At 41.3% G+C, this 16,494-nt stretch overlaps 1 protein-coding gene across 5 annotated transcripts in view; it reads right to left on the minus strand.

The window, feature by feature from the left end:
• The window catches only part of LRRC1 (leucine rich repeat containing 1), a 138,297-nt gene that overhangs the window by 54,834 nt on the left and 66,969 nt on the right, over positions 1 to 16,494 (minus strand). For all 5 annotated transcript variants that reach the window (XM_067005985.1, XM_059076933.2, XM_067005983.1 and 2 more), the window contains exons 3-4: positions 6,923 to 7,001; positions 3,515 to 3,604 (exon numbers count right to left, since the gene is read on the minus strand). In XM_067005985.1, the coding sequence (XP_066862086.1) occupies positions 3,515 to 3,604; positions 6,923 to 7,001 (169 nt within the window). The remainder of the gene's footprint in view (positions 1 to 3,514; positions 3,605 to 6,922; positions 7,002 to 16,494) is intronic.

Below are 16,494 nucleotides of genomic sequence, written 5' to 3' on the forward strand. Positions count from 1 at the left end.
AAATTTCTTCTGATTATGGAAAGGTCTTTGCTGAAATTCAGCTGATAAATTCCCATCTTCCCCAACATCAAACACTTGCTCATAAAGACTAATCAGAAGGTGAATTTTTCTATTTTTAACAAAGGGGTTTTAAAACACCCATTGAAGGTGAGTTCATTTCCCGCTCTTTGTTAGGTATCACCTTTCCTTTGAAGGACCAAGTAATGTACTCACGGGCCATCACAGAAAAGAGTCAGCAAATTTGAGACACTTTTATTCTAGTGAAAGAAAAACGTGTGCATTTGCACGAAGTAGCCCGTATAACTCTCTGTGGTTCAAAAGATTTTCCTGATCATTCCTCATCTCGCCACAAGTATTATAAAGATTCTACTACTTGAGAGACTTGCTTTATCAAGGTAACTGCACTGACGGTTACCTGGCACGTAGCCGCGCCCTGTAGGACATGAACCACCTGGGCGATGCTGGCTGCTGCTCATCACCAGCAGCTGATGCTGCAGACTCCCAAGCACCCAAACAGCGCACTCAGCAATTCCGACGGCAGCAAGCTACTGTGCACTGAGGCAAACTCACAGGAGCTCTGCACGCCTGTCGAGGACAGTGCATCTTTGCAAAGCAGTGACGAACGCCGAGGACGTGGAAAAGGAAATGCCGTGGTATTTTGAGAAGCTGGGCAGGTGCCCATCGGGTAACCCACCTCCCACAGCACAGATTTGGGGATGTTTAAGAATGAAATACAAATATTCGGTCTTTCAATGTATACTATTACTTTTTCGAACAGCTGCTAGGTTGTTAGGACAAAAATGCTTATCGAGTTGTTTGGACCTGACTACTTAAAAAATGGACTGTTAGGTGTCGCTAGGGGAATGAGGAGAAAGTCGCGGAGCCCCTCAGGGCCGCGGGAGGCGGCTGTCCTACGGTGATGGGGGTGGAATGTGGGAAAAGCAGGCCTGGGGCCAGGAGAGCTGGACTCCAGCTCCAACTCTGCCATCAACGCCCGAACGCTCTTCAAACTGCCGTCAGCAAATCACACGGGATGGGACAGGGTGCCCTCAGCTCCGAGGCCCTGCAAGTCTGCCTGTCCTAAAGGCTGGGCTCTCTCCTCCAGGCGGGACACGCCCACCCAATCCAGGAGAAACCCACAGTTCTCCCAGTTAAGTCCACGTGCCGTGCCAGGTGCCGAAAGGAGACACCAAGATCCCATCGTCAACTGAGGCTCAAAAGGCCAACGCTGAGGTAGCTGCCCCATCTGACCAAACAGGCAGGGTTAATTTATGCCCAAACCTCCACTTCAGAATCCACAGAGACAACAGTGAGTATCCGTCATGCAAGTGGCCATTCGATGTCATTTTCGTATTTTTTGTAATACCCGATCTTTGTGCCTTCTTTACAATACCATACTGTCTCTGAGAAGTATTCTGGTTACTAAATATTTGGTTAAATGCTCCAGAGCAACCACGTGGGAACCTTCGGGAAACTGAAGAGTCCCTTCCAAGAGGAAAGTTGGTAAGTGTCAAATAACGATTTGTTTAAAGTACTGTATGCTTATGCAAACAGGAGATCTCCTGGACAGTCACCAACTCAGCCATTTCAAGTGCCTTTCCAGCACCGTCCAGGGCACCAGCGGGGTCCAGTCTTCCCCAGGGAGGAGCCTGCTCTCCGTTTCTTTCTACTAAGTGAGAACGGACACGTAAACCCTAAGTCCAACAGGAAGAAACCATGGAGTCTCTTGCTACGGTAACAAAACCAGGAATAGGAAACTTCCCGTTTCCCATTCATTTTCACCAGCTGACCTAATAAAAATCAGTTGATTCACTCGTCTGCCCAATATTCTTACTTTCTGGGTGATTATTCACAACAGGGTTCAAGTTCAAAGTGGTATTTTATTTTGGAAACAAGTGGTATAAACGAGACTGTAATAATAACACAAGCTGATTAAATCTAAACTTGAAACAAAACAAAAAACTGCCCTTATTACTGATCAAAAAAGCAGATACACAAGAAACGCTGAACGTTGACAAAAACAAGCATAGATATTAACAGAAAAGTGGCATAAAGACTATTGTAAATTATCCCGAAAGGATTGTTAAGTAACATTTTCCATAAAAACAATGTAGTAGGGAGTGAGAGGGAACTCTGGTTTAATAAGAACATATTTTCTCTCAAAGCATGAAAGCTGTTTAAAAAGACATGAATGAGGGGATGGAAGGGGCAGCCATCAGGCCAGTGGGAGGCTGGGGAGAGTGGAGGAGGGTCTCAAGGGAATTAGATTCCAGAGACCCCGAGGAGCAGGAAGAGGGTAGCAGCAGTATTTCAGTGGCTATTATATTAATTAGAAATATATGAAACTTGACACAGCAAGAGTGCACTGCATGAAATCCATGGCAAAACACTGTTAATTTCCTCCACAACGGGTACCATGAACTCAGGGACCCTCTTGTCTCTGTCCCCTCCTGAGAGCTAAGGGGCGCAGTTCTTAATCAGCACATGTGCTGGCCCTGTGTCCAAGCATCAGCGTGAACCTCAGAGGAACACAGACCTGCAGACAGAAACAGGGCAGCCAGCCATCCTCCTCCTGCAAGGAGGGGACGCAGGGGGCTTCAGACGTCTGGCAAGAGAATCTTTGCAGAAAAGACCCAGATACACTGCAGTTCCTCACAAGGTGAGCTTCTGTTTTATCTTAGAACTTAGGCAGGACGGGTAAGGCCGAGGGAAATCCTTTATGACAGCAGGACACACCGGTCCACCAGTGTCGGCTGGCCACAGTGGGCTTTTAAGTGGTCAAGCATGAGCCACCAGACTGCTTTAAGCCAATGTCTGTCCTGAAGGGATGCAGAAGACGAGAAGACGTACTAAGATAATTCCATCAATCAGTTCATCTGTGGGAATGTGCAAAAGAACACTGATTCACCAGCATACAGTTTCTCCACAGGATTTTACTTCTTGCCATGGCCGTCCTCCCCGACCTCTGAGCCAGCATCGTGGACACGTGCCCATCCCATCCCACCCCTCTCCCCAGCCCACCTCCCAACACACACACACACCACGCCTGCTCTCCAGACATACCACCCTAACTCCCTGTTCCCAGGTCCACGGCACACAAACGCTGTCAGACAGAGCTGCTGTTTAGGGCATATGCCCTATGTTTTCAACGAAATTACTAGGAGTAGTCGTTTCTAACAGTATTTAATAACCACCTATATGACACATGTTACTTTGCTTCAATTAACTACTCTGGAATCGATCGGTTTAGAGAAAACTTCAAAACAAATTAGGTTTTTCACTAGTAACAAGCAGCAGCATCCTTTGTAACCATTAAAATTTAGGGGTAACTGGATGCAAAAATGCAGAGGCTTTCTTGAGGGAGATATTGCATGATCTTTCTTGAGGGAGATATTGAAGACTGGCTAAACGGCTTTCTGAGTAGAAAAACAAGACCTGTAAAAGCAAAGGAAGTGGAGTTGATGATATAAACGCCCTTTCACCCTGTATATGCAAACATCACATAAAAACTTACTTGCCAATATTTTCAGGCAGAGACTGCAGTGAGATGTCATTTACAGAAAGACATGTCAAATTCTGCAATTCAGGAAAGCTTTCTGGCAATCTAAAACAGAAAAAATGTTGTTATAGTTGAAAAAGAGAAGTGCATATATGGTGTATACTAACATAAAGATTTCTTCTGTATGCTGACTGAAATAACCTCCTAAAATTAGTTTATATATGGCATATTTGTCTTGTCTTTCTATTTATAAGGAAAAAAATAAGGACTTGGTCTACCTAGCAGTACAGGGGTATGATAAGTACTTGTTGACAGGGTGATCCAGAAATAATTAGAGAGGAAAGATATTCAAGCTGTAAGAATAAAGGAGAAACAATGTTGTGAGCCTACCGAGTGTATAGCTATGAAAGAAAATGATAAATAGTTCCTGCAGTTGAAAGTGCCTAAGAGTGAAAATACTTTATTGATTAACAGAAAATAGAAATTTTAGTCCACAATATTATAATAAAACACAAGACAGTTGCTTGATATTTTTTTTCCTGTAGCTTATAATACCCAGAGCAAAGCTACGGATTACTTACAATTGATCAGCTGACAGCCAATTGCTACTTTCTTAATATTTTTCTTTTGAGTTGATTTAATATGCCAATCATGTGAGATGATTATATGTTTCACAACGTTCTACACAAAGAGAAATTCTGTATACTTCCCTTAGACTACTGAAGAGCGAGGATTCAAAATAAAAGTATTATTTAAATACCTCCAAAGAAAGTTTACTTTCAATATTTCTATGGTTACTAGTATTTGGAGAGGAAAAAACACAAACTGAAAGCAAAAAAACCTCACTGCAGGTCCTTATATATAAATCTGCTAAGATGGAGAAAAGAACACATAACTCATTTTTTTGCAGGGAGTGGTGAGGACTTCTTGCCTTAGTGATAGTCTCTAGATTAGAATCTTTCATTTCTTTCCTCCTTCTAGGTTCCTGTTTTAAAAAACAATTCCTATGCTGTTTGACATCTAATACAGGTAATTCCAAACTTCAAAACCAAATCCAGGCCCTGAAAGACGAGAGAATTAACTAGGATTTTCATAATCGATGAAATACATTCTCAGGAATGGTTTTTACGAAATTGCAACCTCTTCCATAGTGTAATAGAGCTAAGATTTTTTAAATTTATATTTCAAAAGATGCAACTTAACGGTTCTGAGTTTCTGCCAGAAACGATATATAATTTTAAGACTAGCTAAAATGATCGTAAATATAAGGAAATTGTATCTTTAAATGGCTGGCATGGACATATATACACTACCAAACGTAAAATAGATAGCTAGTGGGAAGCAGCTGCATAGCACAGGGAGATCAGCTAGGTGCTTTGTGACCACCTAGAGGGGTGGGATAGGGAGGGTGGGAGGGAGGGAGATGCAAGAGGGAAGAGATATGGGAACATATGTATATGTATAACTGATTCACTTTGTTGTAAAGCAGAAACTAACACACCATTGTAAAACAGTTATACTCCAATAAAGATGTTAAAAAATTAAAATAAAATAAAAATAAATAAATAAATGGCTGATTTGCTTTTTTCACTGGCTCTTAACATTAAGAGCCAAACTAGTGATGTGACCCAATGAGGAAGGCCAGACTTAAGGTCGGGAGAGAGGAAAGCTAGTCTGAGCTGCTGCTCAGAGGCTGCATGATCGTGAAAGGTCATTTCGCCTCTCGGAGCCTCAGTTTCTTCAGCCCTAAAATCACTAGGCCACGCTGAATAATTTTTAAGGTCTCTTCAACTCACAGACATGGTCTTAATTCTTAAAAGAGCACACCTGCCAAATTAAAATGGCTTTCCTTTAAGAAACCTCCCCAGGGCTTCCCTGGTGGCGCAGTGGTTGAGAATCCGCCTGCCGATGCAGGGGACACGGGTTCGTGCCCCAGTCTGGGAAGATCCCACATGCCGTGGAGCGGCTGGGCCCGTGAGCCATGGCCTCTGAGCCTGCTCGTCCGGAGCCTGTGCTCCGCAATGGGAGAGGCCACAACAGTGAGAGGCCCGCCTAGCACCAAAAAAAAAAAAAAAGAAACCTCCCCAAAACTAGTCCAGGATGAAAACCGAGTAAGGCCTCATACGATGCAGTGTGTTCTGGTCAAGAGAGTTTTGAAACGATGATAAAGTCACATATCAGCAGACATTAGGGAAAAAACACTAAAGAAGTAGACAAGGGGATTAAGCAACTGAAGAGTTAACAAAAAAAGCCTCCAGAGCAGCATAATATTTCCCAGCTGCCCAACCCTATGAGCTGCCTTGAGCATAAATAGCTCAGTTCAGTTCAACAAACACTGAGGGCTCACTCCATTCCAGAAAGTACAGTAGGGCTGCAGATAGAACCGTAAATGACAGAGGAATACATCTCGTTGGGGGGCCTTGGTCAAAGGGATCATTTACGTGTAGGTTTCGAGTGTTATGAGAAAAGTACGCAGAGAGGGTTACAGGGCCCAGAGGAGGGGCCACGGGGAGTCGGGAAAGGCCTCCTGAAGAAATGTGATGCTCAGGCTGCCTCTTAAAGGAAAGCGAAAGGGTTGGCACGGTCAAAACAAGGGGGAGTGAAATCAGAGACCTGGAGCCCTTTATTACAGAGGACACAACATCAGACAAGGCAATTGAGGGCCATGCAGGTGGAAAGGCCGGACAAGGTCAGACAGAGGGCGGTGGTGGGGAGGCTGCACAGCACGCCAGGAGCTCCCACTTGATCTTACAGGGACGGGGAGCTACAGAACAGTTTGAGAAAGAGGGATGACCGTATGGATTATGGTTAAGAAAGAGGATGAGACGTGACAACGGTGGTGAGTTAGAAAGCTATCAGGCTAGAGCTTACTAGAGTACTATTTTTCATAAAAATAAACATTACTAGTAACATAATAACTAAAATTCAAAAGACAAAACCCAGAATTGTTTTTAAGACATATTTATACTTCTTAAAAATAAGCAGATATGGGAAAAACAAAACGAAATAGGGCATTCCCCAGCACTCCACACTCAAGAAGATCCAAGCAATTTTGACACAGATGAGGTGAATCCCAAATTTTAACTCAATCTCAATTTTTCTAGACACTTAAAAAAAAAAAAAAGGGGGGGGGGAATGGAAAGGAAAGGAAGAGTACTTTCCTTTCTATGAGGTTGCTTACAGAGTCTTGAGAAATTTTATAAATGGGCCCACCTGGCCCAGAGAGACATCTAGAATGGACTCTGGAGGGCTGTCCCTGCATTGCTGTTTGGGCATCGGTTACCCTGGCAACACAGGCGCCTGGAATCCACTGGTCAGTGGGCTCACGACTGAGCCAGGAGCCACAGGAGGGGCTCCCGACGTCCCCGTGTTCAAAAAGGGTACCCTTAGTACTATGGACAGAAAAGCAAGCAGAAAGGTTACCTAGTCAGTGGGTTTCCGCTGAAGTCAGCGATCTGTAGTGCTTTACAGAATGAGATGCTCTCTGGAATTTCAGGAATATCTGCAGAAGGAAAGAAAATGTCTATCACTGACCACCACTGTTAACAGTTTTCATCATCCTCAAGATGGACCACAGTCGCAAGGGAATATCTACAAAGTACTAACTCTGCTCAAACATGGCATGGATTCCTAAAGCACTTTTCTACATTTATTTTACATTTGCTTTCCTAATATAAGATATATTCTAAACAGAAGCACGTTCAAGGAAAATATAAAAAACAACCACCCCACCAAGTCCCATAACCTCATCAAAAGTCACTGAGGGCATTTGGTTGTAATTCGCTTTAGTTTTATTTCCCCTATGTTTTCATATGGTTATATCAGTACAAAGTATTCTAAAGTATGCATTTTAAAGTTATGGAATTTCTTCTGATTATAAGCATATTTGTAAAATACAGAAAACTCCAGTGAAGAATTAAAAAACCCCCAACATTCCCATCACCCAGAGACAATATTTTATTCTGATGTATGTTTTTAATTGTCAGATACACATACAGAGTGTGTGTATAAATAGATCATATTTCAAAATACTAGGTTCATGCTTCACTTTATGTTATTTTACAAACTTTTTCACCTGTCATTATTTTTCCAAATAGTTTCCCATTCTTAGTGGCAGAAAAGCCCACTGCACACAATTTCATACTTCATGTAACCAATCCCCAGTTGTTGGACATTTAGGTTGTTTCCAAGTTCCTAACGTTATAATTATATTTATGTCCATTTCTGGTTATTTCCTTAGGCTAAGCTCCCAGAGTATAATCACTGTGTCAAAGGCACTAACACTTCTGCAGCACTTCACAAATACTGCTAAACTGCCTTCGAGGGGGCAAGGTACACTGTTATACTTCCAACACCTGATTCAACATCTTTCCCTTCTTCCTCTCTTTCTCTTACATTTGAAAAACTGCCCATTTTATTAGTAAAATAGTCTGGCAACATTTTCTTTTATATTCCTTTGATTACTAATGAGGCTGAATATTTTTCCCCATGTTTACCTGCCACTAAACATTGAGATTCTTGAAATGACCAAAAATACTATTTTAAATTCCTCTTTCTCTTGGTTTAAACCCTGAGGTTACAGCTTTCAGGGATGGAAAAGGTTAGTTCATAGCATTTAATTTCAAGAATACATTTATTTTGGACATACTAATGTTAAGAAGGGCAAAAATAGAAAAGCTTCTCTTGATCCCATGCCATTTCTTCCAACAGCTCGACAAAGGCAAGCAGAGCCAAAACATACCTAATATTTCTAAATTGGGGGTGAAAAGGAGACGGGAGAAATAAAAGGAAAAATGGATGCCCTGCTCCAACACCACAAAGTAATCAGAAGCTACATAAAAGCTCTAAGTATACATTTAAAAGCTGCAAATATTTAAATTTGTGGTAACATTTGCCTCACACAATTCTCTGCCTTGCATGGTCGTATAAGGTAGTGAAGAATACATACTATTAATGATCCTAGTTTCATAAATACGATAGCAGTATATATATACATACACACATATACACACACATATACACACATACACACATATGTACACGTGCATGTGTGCATGTGTGTGTGCATATATACGTGTGTGCGTATGTAAACATACACACACTATATACATATATATATGTATATACATATATGGCTTAACCACATTAAAAATGAACAAACTAGTGAATATAGCAAAACAGAGGCAGACTCACAGATACAGAGAACAAGCTAGTGGTCACCAGTTGGGTGGGGGGCAGTATAAAGGGAGGGGAGCAGGAGGTACAAACTATTAGGTATAAAATAAGCTACAAGGGGGATTCAGGAGAAGATGGCAGAAGAGTAAGACGCGGAGATCACCTTCCTCCCCACAGATACATCAGAAATACATCTACACGTGGAACAACTCCTACAGAAAACCCACTGAACGCTGGCAGAAGACCTCAGACTTCCCAAAAGGCAAGAAATTCCCCACATACCTGGGTAGGGCAGAAGAAAAATGAAAAAACAGACAAAAGAATAGGGATGGGACCTGCACCAGTGGGAGGGAGCTGTGAAGGAGGAAAGGTTTCCACACACTAAGAAGCCCCTTCGGGGCCTCCCTGGTGGCGCAGTTGTTGAGAGTCCGCCTGCCGATGCAGGGGACGCGGGTTCGTGCCCAGGTCCGGGAGGATCCCACATGCCGCGGAGCGGCTCGGCCCGTGGGCCGTGGCCGCTGAGCCTGCGCATCCGGAGCCTGTGCTCCGCTGCAACGGGAGAGGCCACAGCGGTGAGAGGCCCGTGTACCGCGGAAAAAAAAAAAAAAAAAAAAAAAAAGAAGCCCCTTCACTGGCAGAGACAGTGATGGGCTGGAAGGGAAGCTGTGGAGCCACGGAGGAGAGCACAGCAACAGGGCAGAGGGCAAAGCGGAGAGATTCCCGCACAGAGGTTGGTTGGGTTTTTTTACTTTTTATAAAAAATTTTCCTAATAATTATATTTGTATTTTAATAACTTTATTTTATCCTCTTTCTTTCATTCTTTCTACTTTTTCTCCCTTTTATTCTGAGCCACGTGGATTAAAGGCTCTTGGTGCTCCAGCCAGGTGTCAGGGCTGTGCCTCTGTGGTGGGAGACCCAACTTCAGGACACTGGTCCACAAGAGACCTCCCAGCTCCATGTAAGATCAAACAGTGAAAATCTCCCAGAGATCTCCATCTCGATGCCAAGATGCAGCTTCACTCAACGACCAGCAAGCTACAGTGCTGCACACCCTATGCCAAACAACTAGCAAGACATTAACACAGCCCCATCCATTAGCAGAGAGGCTGACTAAAATCATAAGAAGGCCACAGACACCCCAAAACACACCACCAGACGTGGACCTGCCCACCAGAAAGACAAGATCCAGCCTCATCCACCAAAACACAGGCACTAGTCCCCTCCACCAGGAAGCCTACACAACCCACTAAACCAACCTTAGCCACTGGGGACAGACCCAGAAACAACGGGAACTACAAACCTGCAGCCAGCGAAAGGAGACACCAAATGCAGTAGGTTAAGCAAAATGAGAAGACAGAGAAACACACAGCAGATGAAGGAGTAAGGTAAAAACGCAACAGACCAAACAAATGAAGAGGAAATAGGCAACCTACCTGAAAAAGAATTCAGAATAATGATAGTAAAGAGGATCCAAAATCTTGGAAATAGAATAGAGAAAATATAAGAAACGTTTAACAAGGACCTAGAAGAACTAAAGAGGAAACAAGCAATGATGAACAGCAAAATAAATGAAATTAAAAATACTCTAGAAGGAATCAATAGCAGAATAACTGAGGCAGAAGAACGGATAAGTGACCTGGAAGATAAAATAGTGGAAATAACTACTGTAGAGCAGAATAAAGAAAAAAGAATGAAAAGAACTGAGGACAGTCTCAGAGACCTCTGGGACAACAGTAAACGCACCAACATTTGAATTATACGGTTCCCAGGAGAAGAAGAGAAAAAGAAAGGGACTGAGAAAATATTTGAAGAGATTATAGTTGAAAACTTCCCTAATATGGGAAAGGAAATAGTTAATCAAGTCTGGGAAGCACAGAGAGTCCCATACAGGAAAAATCCAAGGAGAAACACACCAAGACATATATTAATCAAGCTATCAAAAATTAAATACAAAGAAAAAATATTAAAAGCAGCAAGGGAAAAACAACAAATAACAAACAAGGGAATCCCCATAAGGTTAACAGCTGATCTTTCAGCAGAAACTCTCCAAGCCAGAAGGGAGTGGCAGGACATATTTAAAGCGATGAAGGGGAAAAACCTACAACCAAGATTACTCTACCCAGCAAGCATCTCATTCAGATTTGATGGAGAAATTAAAACCTTTACAGACAAGCAAAAGCTGAGAGAGTTCAGCACCACCAAACCAGCTTTACAACAAATGCTAAAGGAACTTCTCTAGGCAGGAAACACAAGAGAAGGAAAAGACCTAAAATAATAAACCCAAAACAAGTAAATGGGAATAGGAACATACATATCGATAATTACCTTAAATGTAAATGGATTAAATGCTCCCACCAAAATACACAGACTGGCTGAATGTATACAAAAACAAGACCCGTATACATGCTGTCTACAACAAGAGACCCACTTCAGACCTAGAGACACATACAGACTGAAAGTGAGGGGATGGAAAAAGTTATTCCATGCAAATGGAAATCAGAGGAAAGCTGGAATAACAATTCTCATATCAGACAAAATAGACTTTAAAATAAAGACTATTATAAGAGACAAAGAAGGACACTACATAATGATCAAGGGATCGATCCAAGAAGAAGATATAACAATTGTAAATATTTATGCACCCAACATAGGAGCTCCTCAATACATAAGGCAAATACTAACAGCCATAAAAGCAGAAATCGACAGTAACACAATCATAGTAGGGGATTTTAACACCCCACTTTCACCAACGGACACATCATACAAAATGAAAATAAATATGGAAACACAAGCTGTAAATGATACATTAAACAAGATGGACTTAATTGATATTTATAGGACATTCCATCCAAAAACAACAGAATACACATTTTTCTCAAGTGCTCATAGAACATTCTCCAGGATAGATCATAACTTGGGTCACAAATCTAGCCTTGGTATATTTAAGAAAACTGAAATCATATCAAGTATCTTTTCCGACTGCAACGCTATGAGACTAGATATCAATTACAGGAAAAGATCTGTAAAGAATACAAACACATGGATGTTAAACAATACACTACTTAATAACGAAGTGATCACTGAAGAAATCAAAGAGGAAATCAAAAAACACCTAGAAACAAATTATAATGGAGCCACGACAACCCAAAACCTACGGGATGCAACAAAATCAGTTCTAAGAGGGAAGTTTACAGCAATACACTACTACATTAAGAAACAGGAAACATCTCAAATAAACAACCTAACCTTGCACCTAAAGTAATTAGAGAAAGAAGAACAAAAAAAACCCCAAAGTTAGCAGAAGGAAAGAAATCATAAAGATCAGATCAGAAATAAATGAAAAAGAAATGAAGGAAACAATAGTAAAGATCAATAAAACTAAAAACTGGTTCTTTGAGAAGATAAACAAAATTGATAAACCATTAGCCAGACTCATCACAAAAAAAAGGGAGAAGACTCAAATCAATAGAATTAGAAATGAAAAAGGAGAATTAAAAACTGACACTGCAGAAATACAAAGGATCATGAGAGATTACTACAAGCAACTCTATGCCAATAAAATGGACAACCTGGAAGAAATGGACAAATTCTTAGAAATGCACAATCTCCCGAGACTGAACCAGGAAGAAATAGAAAATATAAACAGACCAATCACAAGCACTGAAATTGAAACTGTGATTCAAAATCTTCCAACAAACAAAAGCCCAGGACCAGATGGCTTCACAGGCGAATTCTATCAAACATTTAGAGAAGAGCTAACACCTATCCTTCTCAAATTCTTCCAAAATATAGCAGAGGGAGGAACACTCCCAAACTCATTCTACGAGGCCACCATCACCCTGATACCAAAACCAGACAAAAATGTCACAAAGAAAGAAAACTACAGGCCAATATGACTGATGAACATAGATGCAAAAATCCTCAACAAAATACTAGCAAACAAAATCCAACAGCACATTCAAAGGATCATACACCATGATCAAGTGATTCCAGGAATGCAAGGATTCTTCAATATATGCAAATCAATCAACGTGATATACCATATTAACAAACTGAAGGAGAAAAATCATATGATCATCTCAACAGATGCAGAGAAAGCTTTCGACAAAATTCAACACCCATTTAGGATAAAAACCCTGCAGAAAGTAGGCATAGAGGGAACTTTCCTCAACATAATAAAGGCCATATATGACAAACCCACAGCCAACATCGTCCTCAATGGTGAAAAACTGAAACCATTTTCACTAAGATCAGGAACAAGACAAGGTTGCCCACTCTCACCACTATTATTCAACGTAGTTTTGGAAGTTTTAGCCACAGCAATCAGATAAGAAAAAATAAAAGGAATCCAAATCGGAAAAGAAGAAGTAAAGCTGTCACTGTTTGCAGATGACATGATACTATACATAGAGAATCCTACAGATGTTATCAGAAAACTACTAGAGCTAATCAACGAATTTGGTAAAGTAGCAGGATACAAAATTAATGCACATAAATCTCTGGCATTCTTATACACTAGTGATGAAAAATCTGAAAGTGAAATTAAGAAAACACTCCCATTTACCACTGCAACAAAAAGAATAAAATATCTAGGAATAAATCTACCTAAGGAGACAAAAGACTGGTATGCAGAAAATTATAAGACACTGATGAAAGAAATTAAAGATGATACAAATAGATGGAGAGATATACCATGTTCTTGGATTGGAAGAATCAACATTGTGAAAATGAATCTACTACCCAAAGCAATCTACAGATTCAATGCAATCCCTATCAAACTACCACTGGCATTTTCTACAGAACTAGAACAAAAAAGTTCACAATTTGTATGGAAACACAAAAGACCCTGAATAGCCAAAGCAATCTGGAGAACGAAAAATGGAGCTGGAGGAATCAGGCTCCCTGACTTCAGACTATACTACAAAGCTACAGTAATCAAGACACTATGGTAATGGCACAAAAACAGAAATATAGATCAATGGAACAGGATAGAAAGCCCAGAGATAAACCCATGCACATATGGTCACCTGAAGTTTGACAAAGGAGGCAGGAATATACAGTGGAGAAAAGACAGCCTCTTCAATAAGTGGTGCTGGGAAAACTGGACAGCTACATGTAAAAGAATGAAATTAGAACACTCCCTAACACCATACACAAAACTAAATTCAAAAATGGATTAAAGACCTAAATGTAAGGCCAGACACTATAAAACTCTTAGAGGAAAACATAGGCAGAACACTCTATGACATCAATCACAGCAAGATCGTTTTGGACCCACCTCCTAGAGAAATCAAAATAAAAACAAAAATAAACAAATGGGACCTAATGAAATTTAAAAGCTTTTGCACAGCAAAGGAAACCATAAACAAGACCAAGAGACAACCCTCAGAATGGGAGAAAATATTTGCAAATGAAGCAACTGACAAAGGATTAATCTCCAAAATTTACAAGCAGCTCATGCAGCTCAATAACCAAAAAAAACAAACAACCCAATCCAAAAATGGGCAGAAGACCTAAACAGACATTTCTCCAAAGAAGATATACAGATTGCCAACAAACTCATGAAAGAATGCTCAACATCATTAATCATCAGAGAAATACAAATCAAAACTACAATGAGATATCATCTCACACGGGTCAGAATGGACATCATCAAAAAAATCTAGAAACAATAAATGCTGCAGAGGGTGTGGAGAAAAGGGAACCCTCTTGCACTGTTGGTGGGAATGTAAATTGATACAGCCACTATGGAGAACAGTAGGGAGGTTCCTTAAAAAACTACAAATAGGGCTTCCCTGGTGGCGCAGTGGTTGAGAATCCGCCTGCCGATGCAGGGGACACAGGTTCGTGCCCCGGTCCGGGAAGATCCCACATGCTGTGGAGTGGCTAGGCCCGTGAGACATGGACGCTAAGCCTGTGCGTCTGGAGCCTGTGCTCCGCAATGGGAGAGGCCACAACAGGGAGAGGCCTGCGTACCACAGGAAAAAAAAAAACTACAAATAGAACTACCGTATGACCCAGCAATCCCACTACTGGGCATATACCCTGAGAAAACCATAATTCAAAAAGAGTCATGTACCAAAATGTTCATTGCAGGTCTATTTACAATAGCCAGGACATGGAAGCAACCTAAGTGTCCATCAATAGATGAATGTATAAAGAAGATGTGGCACATACATACAATGGAATATTACTCTGCCATAAAAAGAAATGAAACTGAGTTATTTGTAGTGAGGTGGATGGACCTGGAGTCTGTCATACAGAGTGAAGTAAGTCAGAAAGAGAAAAACAAATACAGTATGCTAACACATATATATGGAATCTAAGGGGGAAAAAGGTCATGAAGAACCTAGGGGTAAGACAGGAATAAAGACACAGACCTACTAGAGCATAGACTTGAGGATATGGGGAGGGGGAAGGATAAGCTGTAACAAAGTGAGAGAGTGGCATGGACATATATACACTACCAAACGTAAAATAGATAGCTAGTGGGAAGTAGCCACATAGCACAGGTAGTTCAGCTAGGTGGTTTCTGACCACCTAGAGGGGTGGGATAGGGAGGGTAGGAGGGAGGGATATGCAAGAGGGAAGAGATATGGGAACATATGTATATGTATAACTGATTCACTTTGTTATAAAGCAGAAACTAACACACCATTGTAAAGCAATTACACTCCAATAAAGATGTTAAAAAAAAAATAAGCTACAAAGTTATATTGTACAACCCAGGGAATATAGCCAATATTTTATAATAACTATAAGTGGAGCATAAGCTTTAAAAACTGTGAATAACTATGTTGTACACCTATAACTTATGCAATACTGTACATCAACTAGACTTCAATTTTTTTAAAAAAGGGAAAGACCACACACACAAAAAAGAAGGAACGAACAAAGGTACATCCATCCATTATTACAGGACCAGCACGGCTATCCAGGATGTGAGACCTGCCCAGGTAAAAGGTGCTGGTCAGCCCTGCACTCCTGACTGTCCCTCCTTGGCCACCATTTCAGGTCCTAGTGAGCAGTTTTTATAAGGTTGAAAAAAGAGGTGCAAGGGTTGCACCCATCACCTCACAAGTGCTAGGGAAGATCAAGCTGACACCCATACACACACTGTACAGCAGCTTTCTGCTTGATCTGAGGAAAAGATCACGGAAACAGAGAAAGAGGAAAGGCCCATCAATTTGGTAGAAGTTTTTAATATTTCTCAGAGCATCAGAAACATCCCTGAAGCTCAGGAGGATGCGCCTACCAAAGAACACATGAACTCTGGTCGGGGCTGGTCTGGAGTCAGGGTATCTGAGGGTAACAGCAGCAACTGCCAGAGAACACAGCTGGACCCAGTCCAGACAGAGCTGCCTTGTAGGAAGACATTCCATCCCTAGGCAAACCTGCTTGTACACAAGATCAGCAAACAGAACATAGGTCTCAACTCCAAAGACCATTTCTTTCTACCATACTCATGTTGCATATGGTAGAAAAGAAGGTATTTGCCTGTAAAAATAAGAGCTTTAGACAAGGAAGGCAACAGTGTGGCTAGAAGAGTCCTGCTTATTGGTTTGCTTTAAATTACTAAAAATATCAGAGCAGAAAACTAAGGAAGGGAACGTCTGTTCCTTCTTAAATACTTAGCTAAAATATCACACCCTCAGGGACACCTCCTTTGGGCCCCAAGATTCGGTTGGATCCCCCTGCTCTCAGGTTCCTGAAATCTGTTATAGTTTTTTCTGTTTGTTTGGTTTTTTTCTTTGCGCCACGCGGTCCTCCCACTGCTGCGGCCCCTCCCGCCGCGGAACACAGGCTGCAGACGCGCAGG

This window comes from Kogia breviceps, chromosome 10, assembly GCF_026419965.1.
Source record: "Kogia breviceps isolate mKogBre1 chromosome 10, mKogBre1 haplotype 1, whole genome shotgun sequence".
Classification (NCBI taxonomy): domain Eukaryota; kingdom Metazoa; phylum Chordata; class Mammalia; order Artiodactyla; family Physeteridae; genus Kogia; species Kogia breviceps.